At 37.1% G+C, this 12,811-nt stretch overlaps 1 protein-coding gene across 1 annotated transcript in view; it reads right to left on the minus strand.

Moving 5' to 3' along the window:
- FH (fumarate hydratase) overlaps nucleotides 1-12,747 on the minus strand; it is a 31,182-nt gene extending 18,435 nt beyond the window's left edge. The window contains exons 1-4 of the mRNA XM_019746844.2: nucleotides 12,578-12,747; nucleotides 7,122-7,256; nucleotides 2,870-2,980; nucleotides 1,198-1,374 (exon numbers count right to left, since the gene is read on the minus strand). Coding sequence (XP_019602403.1) covers nucleotides 1,198-1,374; nucleotides 2,870-2,980; nucleotides 7,122-7,256; nucleotides 12,578-12,706 — 552 coding nt within the window. The 5' untranslated portion in view covers nucleotides 12,707-12,747. The remainder of the gene's footprint in view (nucleotides 1-1,197; nucleotides 1,375-2,869; nucleotides 2,981-7,121; nucleotides 7,257-12,577) is intronic.
- Nucleotides 12,748-12,811: the final 64 nt, after the last annotated feature.

The following is a 12,811-nucleotide window of genomic DNA, read 5'->3' on the forward strand; positions in this document are numbered from 1 at the left end:
AAATAACAAAAGTATTGGATTATAATCCCAAGAATAAAATATTCATGAATCCATACTGATATAAATGCTTGAATGAATAAATGTTGGGAGAGGACAAATCTCCTTTATAGAAAATATTTAATTAATGTAGGAGAAATGAGAGAATTAGGAAATCACTACTACAACACAATTGGAATTGCTTATAGGCAAGATCCACTGACGAATGCTAAAATTCATGGGTAAAAGTTTAAGGAGAAAGAGGACATTTGTATAACCTCAAAGTTATCTATTAATTCTGTGGTGATTTTAACACATGTCCAAAAGTTTCTTGACATTCCTCCCTGTAGGAAGTGACGCTTAAGTGTAGAGCCTGGCGTACAGGCAGGTCTTGGTGACTCACTTCTAACAGAGAATGGGAGGTGGAGAGACCTGGCAGACACCGTCTTCACCACGTGACTAAAGTTAACGTCACCAGTACTGGTAGTTACTCGTATGTTGTAATCACGTACCCGTGATGTGATGCAATGAGAAGAGCTCTTCACTTCTCTAATCGTCATCTCAAAACTCCATACTTTCAGTCTAATCATGAGGAAGAATCAGACAAACCCAAACTGAGGGACATTCTACAAAATACCTGACCACTACCTTCAAAAGTGACAAAAGACAGACTGTCTCAAACTGGAGGAGACTAAAGGGATATGACTAAATGCAATGTGAAGTCTCGACTGGATCCTGGAAGAGAAAAGGACTTTGGTAGAAAACTAGAGAAATCCTAGTAAAGTCTATTTAGTTATGAATATTGTACCAATGTCAATTTCTTAGTGTGATAAATGTCCCAGAGTTACATAAAATGTTTAAGATTAAGGGAAGCTGGGTGGAGGATGGACAGGAACTCTTTAAAGTATCCTTGCAATTCTTTAAGAAATTTAAACTATTTAAAAACCAAGAGTTAAAAAAAATAAAACAATAAAAATATACATATGTACTAAGTTCAGGTGTGCTAAAAGTGATTTTTTTCCCTAAAAGTGATATGAAGTTTAAGACATTAGACCCAAGCAAGACTCCTGAAAGATATGAGAAGAACATATAAGTCCTTTCCATTAAGGAATATAAGCAGAATGAACACTCCTTGCCAAAAAGCTAACACCTGTTTGACAAGAGAAATCTCAGGTGTTCTTTTCAATTTACAACAAAAAAAAGTGGAGATAAAATACTGACCTGGCTTTTATTAACATGATCGTTGGGATGCACAGGTTTCTTGCTACCAAGTTCACCTCCTAGCATTTCAATTGCTCTATTGCTAATGACTTCATTTACATTCATATTCGTCTGGGTTCCCGATCCAGTCTGCCACACCACAAGAGGGAAATGATCGTTTAATTTACCTTCAGCTACCTGCAGAACAAAATGTTAAAAAAAGGAAAATTTTAAAATAAGAATATTTTCTTTTAGCTATTTTAATCAACTCCGATCGAGCTGGCCTCATTTATAGTACTGTTTTAAAGATGTGCACTTTTCTCATATGCTAAATGACAGTGATGGTGCCACACAGTTTGTGGTTGTCCATCCAGCAAGTCTAAGCTTCTGCCGCATCGCTCATTCCACCCGCTACATTAAAAAGGGAAAGATCATTGTGTGTGGCATAACAATGTCACTGATTCACAAATGGAAACGGAATCAAAGCCACCTTTGTTCTGTTTCTCCAACTGCCTCCTCTAATATCATCCAGATAGGGCACCTGTTAAGGCTGGCAAACTGTTTAGTCTTTAGATACATTTACTATTGTTCAGCAGGAACGTCCACCAGATGTTATAGCTGGAGTCAGCATGATAACGAACTGCTGACTTGAAAGTGTGAGTACACTAATCGCTACTTCGCCGCACACATGTCCAATAAAGAGCGACTGCCAGGCAGAGACAAACACAGTCCAGATTTGTTCCTATTTTTGTCATATTTTTATACTTTCAGTTAATGTGTTAGTTTTGGATTGTCAACTATCTAAAAGAGTGTGTGCTTAACTTCATCTTCTGGAATGATTTCAGCTATAAAAAAATCAGCATGCACTTTAGAAATCTATGGCCTTAAACAACTGGTTCACTTTGAAGTCAAACTTTTTTCCTAGTTATATAAACATAGGTGATCAGTGTAGAAATTTTTGAGAACTAAGTAAAGTATAGTCATCACAGTTCCGTCCCTCAGAAATAATGACTACCAGCATTTTGGCATCTCCTTCCAGTCTCTATGCCAAGCAATGGAAATATAAAAAGACACATTTTCTGTTCATTTTTTTCCTAAACAAAATTAGGATCATAAAACACATATATGTTGCTACCTTTCCCCCACCCTACTTCTTACATGGTAAGCTTGTTCTATGACATTCTTTAAAAAACTAATTTCTATGGCATCATAATATAACATATAAGCAAGTGCTATGGTTGGATACTGCCTAATTTGTTATTATAGTGCTGCAATGAACAACATTTTGTATAGACTTTCTATACTGTTATATCTGAATTCCTCTTTTAGATTGTTATTAGTGCATTAGTGAAATTACATTCTCCAATCTATTATGAAATAACCAACTAGTTTTTAAATGAATCATTTATACACAAAATAAATCAAATATATAAATTTAAACAGTCTCTCTTCAAAAAGTTTTCTTTAAACTGTATAAAAGCGAAGAGAATCAAAAATAAGATCATCCACAAATTTTGCCACAATATGTTAAGTACCATATTAATACCCTTCCCAAACAATAACGCTGCCACCCTACCTTTTAATTTATTAACTCAAGAATTCATGGTGTCCCTTCCTCCTGCCAGCGCTTATCATCAGGTGGATGACATGGGGCTGATGACATTAAGTAAACACACTTATCACCTCCTCCTACCTCATCTGCTGCCTTCATTATTGCATTAGCAATCTTTGGATCGAGACCATAATCCTGGTTTACTTCAGCAGCTGCTCGCTTCAAGATGCCAAAAGCTTTGATAACTGGGATCTAAAATCAATCAGAAAAAACACCTCAGATTTGCAATTTTAGTTAAGCAAGAAAGTTTAAGATCACTATTTTATGCTAGCACAAAAATTATACATAAAACAATAATATAAGTAACACTATAACCCTAAAATGATTAGGATATAAAATTTATAGATAGGTATATAATAAACCAAGGCTCATCATGTATCTGTTTAGGAAGCCAAACAAAAGCAAACACATTGATTCTTCATGTATACATGTGTATGCCACACAAAAATATTCACACATATACAATGTACCACTCATCCTATTTTTATACATTATAATGTGTATGTGCTTATTTCATATATGCAAAAACAAATGGTGCTCAATCATTTTACTAGCAATCACAATTATTTTTCCTCATTGGATCCCATGCTACATTATAATTTTTCCTTGTCTTTAAAAAAATAAAAATAGCACACACAAAAAAAGAAAAGTAGCAAAATGCTATTGGGAAAACTGGACAGCCACACACAAAAGATTACACTATACACAAAAATTAACTAAAAATGGACTAAATTTGAGTGTAAGACCTAAAACCATAAAACTCCTAGGAGAAAACATATGCGGTTAAGCTCCTTGACATCAGTCTTGGTGATGCTTTTCTTTGGATCGGCCTCCAAAAGCACAGGCAACGAAAGCAAAAATAAACAAGCAAGACCATCAAACTAAAAAAGCTTCCACACAGGAAAGGAAATCTTCAACAAAATAAATAAGCAAACTATTGAATGGAAAAAAAAAATTCTGCAAATCACGTATCTGATAAGGAGTTAATATCCAAAAATAAAAAACTTATACAACTCAAGAGCAAAAAACAAACAATCTGACCAAAAAAGGGGGAGATGATCTGAATAGACATTTTCCCAAAAAAGACAAACAAATGGCCAAAAGGCACATAAAGATACTCAGCATCACTAATCATCAGAGAAATACAAATCAAAACCACGAGATACACCTCACAGTTGTTAGAATGGCTATTATCAAAAACACAAGAAATAACAAGTGCTGGCGAGGATGTGGAGAAAAGGGAACCCTTGTGCACTGTTGGTGGGAGTATAAATTAGTGTGGCCACCACGGAGAACAGTTTGGAGGAGCCTCAAAAAATTAAAAATAGAACAACCATATAATCCAGTAATTCCACTTCTGGGTATCTGAAAAAATAAAAGCATTAATTCGAAAAGACATATACAACCCTGTGTTCACTGTAGCATTATTTATAATAGCCAAGATATGGAAACAACCTAAGTGTCCATCAATGGATGAATGGATAAAAAAGATGTGGTGTATACATACAATGGAACACTACTCAGCTATAAAAAGGAATGAAATATTGCCATTTGCCACATGATACACCTTAGAGCATTATGCTGAGTGAAGTAAGTCAGACAGAGAAAGACAAACATCGTATAATCTCACTTACGTGGGGAACCTAAAACACGTAACAAACAAAAAACCAAGCTCATAGATATAGAAGACAGATTGGTGGTTGCTCAGGGAAGGAGTGGAAGTTGGGTGAAATGGACGAAGGGGTCAAATGCACAAACTTCCAGTTACAAAATAAACAATCAGGGGACGTAATGTACAGCATAGTGACTATAGTTAATAATACTGTATTGCACATTTCAAAGTTGCTGAAATATTAAGTCATCAAAAACAGAAAAAAACATTTTTGTAATTATGTATGGTGATGAATATTAACTAGACTTACAGTGGTGATCATTCTACAATGTATACAAATATTGAATCATTATGTTGTACATGTTAAACTAATATGTTATATCGCAATTATACAATAAATAAATAAATAAATAAATAAATATCTGCCAATTAGTATGAAATAAAGTTACTGAATGGGTATCAAGCCAAAAAACAATTTTCTAGTTAGTGAAGTCTTGATATTCAATAAGTCACTGGAAATTTCTCTCAGAAGAATTTTTTTTTAAACCTAGAGTTCTAAAGATGATAGCTTCTGATATACATAACCAGATTTCAAATGCTTTCAGTTTGCAGATCTTTTCACTTCCTATCCCAAATCTCCTTACCAAATTTGAAAGGATAAATTGAGTAGCTTATGATGAGGTTTCAATGAAATGATACACACTTTTTGTAAGCTAAATAATGTGTTCCTGTCAAAATGAATAATACAGATTGTGGTATAGATCCCATACCTGGTTTGAATGGGAAAAGAGCAGAGGAAGAGAAGGGTGAGGAAGAGGGTAATGAATTTATAAGAGACGCTGCAGTTCTCATAGGGAAATGAAATGGAAACACAAAAAAGAGTAAGGAATAAGACATTAAATCTAGGCCAAAGAGACGATAAACCAAAGCACAAACAGAAAAGGAAATAAAAACAGAACATGTATTTTTTTTCATTTTAAAAAATGAAAAGTAAAACATTGTAAGTGTTTTACCCAAATGAAATGGAGACAAATGGCACATAGGATTAGAAACTTAAAAACTTTAAACATGAGAACAAATGGGAATTTAAATTTCACAGAACACTGAAGTGGTGGGTTAAACCACTGCCAAAGTCATAAGCAAATGCCAATCAGCCCTGGCCACCTGAAGGGAGTGACTGACCCAGGTCTGTGGACTCCTACAAAGGAAAAGAGGTCACAGCAGAGAGTTCCACTGAACACTATTAAAATAAAATGGTAAAATGTATCACTGGAGAAAAAAAAAAGTCTCATTCTTCTTAATTTACTCCCATTAGAAGTTCATAATCATTTTTAATTTTGTTTTCCTTCGAACCTCAGGTACAAAGAAAGGGTTGGGTGTACTCATACTACTCAGCTGCGGGCACACATAGCCTGTTTAGCATTGAATGAAGTTCAGGAAATTAATCCAGATGAAGGCAAATGTGACAATACTGATACCCCACGTGCCCATCTTTCTCAGACAAAGAACAGCTTTCCTGTCCCTGGAGCAGCAGCAATCACGCAGCCCCAGACTCACATACTTTGCTGGTTCAAGCAGCAAAATCAAAACATGCACCAATATGGGGTAGGACTGACCCCTCTAGTCCCACAAGTTGAACTAGATGAGAATGTTCTTGGATCAGTTGCTACCCTTTGTCACCCAACCATGTCATCTGAACCTGTGTTCGTTTACCTGACCACCAAGCTGGCTAAAGGTAGCAATAACAAAGAGATTTTCTTCAAAGAAGATACAGTTGCCAACTGTAAAATTGTATGAACATGTCAAGATTCAGTCTTGAAGGCTTAGGAATGGGCTAAACTATGAAAGCTAACATTACTGCAAAATAACAAGTGTATTTAGAAGGTAACTGTTAAACAACATCTCACCGGATGAAGCCTGGCTACTTCCAGGTTTCCTAGCCTATCCTGCAGTCCTGCACTGACTATTTCTCATACTCTAGCTGGGCTCCAGTAGGACATGTAATGTATTTCACTAATTCTTTTCACACTTTAACATCTCTGAAATCAAGATGCGTCTTACGAACAATGACATCTCACGACTGGCAGCCCTTTTCTTTCTTAGTGGTACATATCGGTGCATCCTCTAATTGATGTCATCTTAGATTTAAAGAAACATGACAAAAAATTCTCGTCATTAAATCATTCATGTGGCATTGAACAAATACTTACACACTATTATATGCCAGGCATGGTAAAGAATAATAGTTTTAGGTATTTGTGTATACTTTTCTGGAAACTGATACCAAAGTAGATAGAAAGTATAACATTAAAAAAAACACACACAAAAAAAAACTGTTTTCTTTTAAATCAATTTTTAAAAACCAGTGTTAACCAGTAAAAAATAAATAAATAAATGAAATGTAAGTATTAAAATGAAAAATATTTACACATAGTAAGATCCTAGTGGAAAGCTGAAAAATCCCAGCAAGAATAAAAAGACAAACCAGTTAGTTCTATCAAATAAAAATCCCAAAACATTCAAAGGCACAGCTCAAAATGGTATACTAAACTTCAAAAACTTCTTTGATATTTTAATGAAAGAGAAACATCTTATTACTCACAAAGTTCTCTAATAACTACATTTTAACTCTATCCAGTATTTATTTATAAAATGAAGTGACTCATTTGAACAAAGACTAGTTCATCCAGATAAGCCAATATTCCCACAAAATCCACTTACTGGCATGCGTTCCGTCACACCTCCAATCTTAAAGTTCATTGTGGATCTCACAGTCTGGGCGCCATAATACTTTTCGTTTGGGACCTTGAGCTCACCAAAGGTATCATATTCTATCCGAAAGGAATTTTGGCTAGCCTAAAGATAAAGACAAGACACTGTTACAGCTTGAAAAGAAATCAAGTATCAAAAGCAATAACATCCTATCAGCTGTAAGGGAAAAGAAACCTTCATAAGTCCCACAAAGACAAAATCTTCCATTTTGATTCTCATTCTGCTCCCCTCCTCCAGCTCTTTTCTTTCTAATTTATTAATATAGATGTCAAAGGCAGATTACAGAATTCATACACTACACAGATAGTAAATACAAAGAAAGCCTTTGAAGCAAAAATAATCTTTTCCAATTCAGGAGTTTGCCTATTATCGGTCAAGCTTTGGCCAAGTCAATGTACTTAGCTTAATGCTTATTTTACTGGGAACTTTTAAAAATGGCCTAAGAATGATACTTTAAAATTTAAAAATATTACATATTTAAACAAAGCTTAGCCGTGGTCTACAAATGCTATGCATGAGAGCTAACTTAGTGCAGTATGGATATCCAGACTTTGCTGTGTCACACCTTCCCCAAGTCAGCTTTTCTCATTTACAAATTAAAGTAAATGTACAGATAAGGGGAGGTGGGTTAGGTCAGTTCTTAACCTTTTTGGGGTGATGGAACCCTTTGGGAACATGAAGAAAGCTTTGGATCCTCTCTATAAACATGAATGTAAATACACATATGCAAAATCTTACAGATGATTTTAGGGAGTTTATATCTTGAAGCCAATCCATCACCCAGAATAAGAACCCAAAGTCCCTTTTATGCAGAACCTAGGATTCTACCAAGAACATCAACTTACACTAATAAAAAAAAGTCAATAACTACTCAAAAAATATTTTATAACACTGCAAAAAATTTTATTGTAAAACACTAGAAATTTGGAATTTACACATGATACTTTATATTAAGCCTACACTACAAGCATACAATGCAAATGCACTTCAGGGAAATACTCAGAGCTCTAAATAATGTTCATCTTACATTAATTATGAATTAAACATGGTCAATGATTCAAAAGATTTAAAAATCCAGGCCAAGTAATCTTTTTTAAGGAAACAGTCCTTTGACAAGGAAAAACTTAATCTGTAGTTATGGGACTTGATTTACAAAACCCTTTATATGTTACAAAGACTTTTAGATTCCATGAAAAGAAAAATATCATTGTAACTAGGCAGAAATATAGAAATATAACCGGTGAGACATATTTTTTTCCATGCCTAAAAGTCTGCTGAGGGCTGGCCTAAGCCAATAAGGAGAAGCTAATAAAAATAATCATATCCTGGAATTTACTGTGCTAGGTGGCCAACACTTTACAAGCATTACTTTATTTGACATTCACAACCACCCTAGGAGATTTTACTATTACCATCCCATTTTAAAGAAAGAGACACTGAGGCTCGGAGCGATTAAACAATCTCAGCAGATCACCCAGATAGAAAGGGGGACTGAAACACTCATAACTGGACTGTTGGATTCCACACCTGCTTGGATCCACTTTTTTACCATCACTTCCGTAAGCCAAGAAACAGAGGGAGTCACTCCAAATCAGCCCACAACAAGCCCTTGAATTGTACCCCTACCTTGTAGATAAAAAGAGCTAAATACAGATTTTTCTCTAACAGAGCTTGATTACATTGACACCACTGTATACCAACATGCCTCATACTCTGTAAACCAAAAGCAGCTGGGTTCTAACTTTCAAATGCACAAATAAAAATATTTTGCGTTATGATCTTTCTTTTAGATGTTCAAAGTAAATATCCTTGTATGTCAAAATATACTTGGTCCAACACTAGCAATGACAGCAGTGGCACTGGACAATGAACTAGGCTCTTCTTCCCCATCACTTTGTTATGAGACAGCAACAAGATGCTGGCAACAAAGGAGGGAGACTGGTTTCCCTAAGCCATTTGTGCAATCAGGTTCCATTCCTTAAATTTATGTTATCGGTTTGTGTGTTCAAAATTATTAAAATTTCACCATAAAACAGCAATAACTTTGTCCCCTAAATAACAGGTTGATATGATAAAACTCAGATTCATTCAAAGTTACTTGGAAAGATCTTGATGAATAAATTTTAGCTATTTTTTTCAGCTTAAACCTTAAAAAATTTTAATTCTAAATCAAGAAACAACAGCCTCAAACAAATTCTAGAATCTTGACAACGATCATTTAAAAAGTATAGAAGTCAACTGTGGCTGAAATCACAATTTGTAGAACAGAAAATGAAGCAATGCTATAAAACACTCTGGACATCACCAGGAATTAGAGAAAAACTGTCACAGCAGGCTATGCCTATGTGAGGTTGGCATCCATTAGATGAACATATACGAGTATATATGGATAGAGGAATGATGAACCAGGTAACTTAGCCAAATCTCTTCAAAACGCTCTATACAATGACCCACAGAAAACAACTTTGTATCGTGATTCTGCACATACATAAACACATGTGCATACACATACAAACCTAAAGCAAAAATTTTATGAAACAATATATGTTAGGCACTGATGTTTTCTATTCTATGCTAGTCTATGCTGTCCAAAAAAAAAAAAAAAATCTCGCCATCCACTAATGAGTCCACCTGAGGTTTGGAAAGCACTTGAGTGGTCTTCAGAATCTTCCCTTATTATCCTGTATATTACTTTTTCCCATTGGCTTGGGCAAAAAGAGGGATGCTCACCTAAGTTAATAAAAAAATTAGCAGTGCTTTTAATGAAAACTGAAGTGATGAATGGCATCTCTTAAATATAAATTTTTCATTCATATAGTATAGTCCATTGTTTAAAAAAAAACAACACTATTATTTTTTTTTAAACCATGTCTTCATTCCCCATACTTCAAAGAGCAGAATTTCTGGGAGAAGGTGGTTTACACTTTTGGGATTAACACTATGACTTAAAAAGTTTAACCAGCTAGGCATGGGGAAGGCCCAGAGGCATGATTTCCCAGTGGTTGCTGGGCTCTGCGTGTTCACTCACAATCACTTCCCGTCCTGAAGAAGCATGAATGGATAACGTGTCCAGTGTTCACTGCAGTATGATCACGATTAAGCCCTAGAAATACTAAATACTATTAGCAGCCACTAACCCCAGGAACCTCAGTAATTGATGAGATCGTCTCAAAACTTGCATGCCAATTTAAACTGGAAAAGTCAGCAAAAAAATACAGGCCTCGGGCCTATTAGATGTCCCCATGCATGTACATGTGTAAGATAACTTTTATACCATAGCATCTCCTAAAGAAAAGGAAAAATGCTTTTCAGATTCTCAGTCTAAGGTGGTTTAGCAGAATATTTCAGTGCTCAAAAGAAATCCAAATCATTTCTCACGCAAAAAGGCTCTCCAGATAAAACCCCAAAATTTCACTTGTGTTTGGGTTTTCAGTTTCTTTCTAAAAAAGTCTTTCTGGTCTTAAAATATCGGATGACCATTAAGTCTTGAAATACTGACAAATATATAATATACAATAAATAGTTTATTGATATTACACTGCAATATAAAACATTATGTTTCCAGACCTTATGACCATACTGAAGATCATTCAAGAAATAAAGAAAAGTGACTCTAAAAAATGGAAGTTCTCCGTATCCACATGCTACCAAGGTAATATCATGGCTTGTCTCCATTATATAGTCCACTCCACTGTACTTTTTTTCCTCAGTAGCATTTACCATGCTGTAATTACTTTTGTGTGACTTTTTTGCTTCTTTAACTGCTTTGCTTCTTTAATCTGCCCCAGCAGTCTAAACTCTATGCCCACAGCAACTGTCTCATTCCCAGGGCCCAATACACAGCAGCATTCACAAATGTTTTCTTCCTATTGGATGACCTTCATGTGTTCTTTCAGATAAAAGGTAACTTAGGGCATCTAGGGTTATGTGAATTTCTCAACACTAGCAACAAGAAAAATTTGTAATCAAAATCAACACAGAGATTTTTGGAGCTGAGATTAGAGGGCAAAGATGTATTCAGAATAATGAGAAAAAAAATCCACATCTGATGTTAGCTAACATTACAACCTTAAAGGCAAGGCAGTGCTTTTTTTTGATACTTGCATCAATGGGATAGATTCAGTTCTTCAGTCTCCTATTCCCTTTAAAAACACAATTAATTAATTAATTAATTTAAAACCTCTAAAGTACACTAAAATTATTAGAGCGGGGTGTCCCAAGAGTATAAAGCATTCCTGATTTTGTAGTTTCAGGTATAGTGATGGCATCAAATTATCTTAAAGTTCATAGTCTAGAAAATGTCTTGGCCTTTGAAATATCCTAGATGGGAGCATTTATTTAATGAGCCCTTAGCACATGCCAAACTTGGTCAAAGTACTTTCACAGGTGCAGTGTTGTTCAGTGGCTGTAATGATTTTCATTTTACATGCAGAAACTGAGGCACGGAGACAACCGGCCCAAAATCCCAACCTTGAGTAGCAGAGTAGGGTTAGAAATCACAGCTTTGATTACAAAGCTCATAGCACAGCACAGTGAATAGTGAAGAACTGGAACTCTTCATAAACTATCATTTTTCCCCAGCAATATACATGTGTACGTACGTACGTATTGCTTGTTAAAGCCTGAAATACAGAAGGTGACACTCTACAGAGCAGAGACCTATTTAAGTCAGTATCTCAGAACCTGAACTGGGGCCTTTAGGTTCCTTTGTGGTCTTTCTGAATAAAATACTAATTCAGCTATAGTTAGGTCCTATCCAATCTCCTCTAACATGCTTCAGGATACTCGGGCCACGTTTACAAACTTCAGGGTTTTATAAAAGTTCAGTGGGGTAAACCACATGCAGCCTAACGAACTAAATAGGCAATTCCATGAGAAGTAAACTCTTTTAGGTTCCTCAGAACCTTCAACCCCACCTGGACCTGAAAGCAGTTCACTGTAGCGTGGTGACCCAAGAAGCCAGAGTTCAGAGGCGACTAGATTAACACTCCGCCAGTGATGGGCCAGCTAGGCCGTGCTAAGGGGCAGGGGCGGGAGCTGCCCGTGTCCCCACTCTCCTCCTTGTCCTGAAGACAGCAACCCAGGGCGGGGGGCCTGCGCATCGCAGCAACACAGCAGGAAGCGCGGCTGAAACCTGCGCCTAGGCTCATCCCGGTCGTGGGGCTCCCGGAGGGGCCAGGAGCAGGACCCACGCCGGCCCCTGCCTCCCTTGCACAAGCGCTCAACCCCGGCAGAAGCTTCTTCCCCGCTCTAGAGAGGGTGGCAGGGGCCAAGGAGGCCGCCACGCCGCGCACGCGCGCAGCCCACGGCAGGGCTCGGCCAGGACGCCCGCGGGCGCCTGGGCCGGCGAGCCGAAGGCTGAAGGTCACCGCGGGGAGGGTGGGGGACGGGAGGCTCGCGCTCACCATTCGAGCGGCGGTCGAAAGCCGGAATGGGAGGGCGACCTCGCCACCTAGGCCCGGAGCCGAGGCTGAGGATGGAGCCCGCACGAGCAGACGCGAGCGCGCGAGGAGTCGGAGTGCACGGTGATACATGGTGCAGCAGGAGCCAGGGTAGAATTTTTTGAGCGGCGGTAGCCACGCCTCCGCGCCTGCTGTCAGAACCGGTCCAGCCCACCAGACTCGCTATTATCCAATCAA

Source organism: Rhinolophus sinicus, linkage group LG12, assembly GCF_036562045.2.
Source record: "Rhinolophus sinicus isolate RSC01 linkage group LG12, ASM3656204v1, whole genome shotgun sequence".
In the NCBI taxonomy this organism is placed as follows: Eukaryota; Metazoa; Chordata; class Mammalia; order Chiroptera; family Rhinolophidae; genus Rhinolophus; species Rhinolophus sinicus.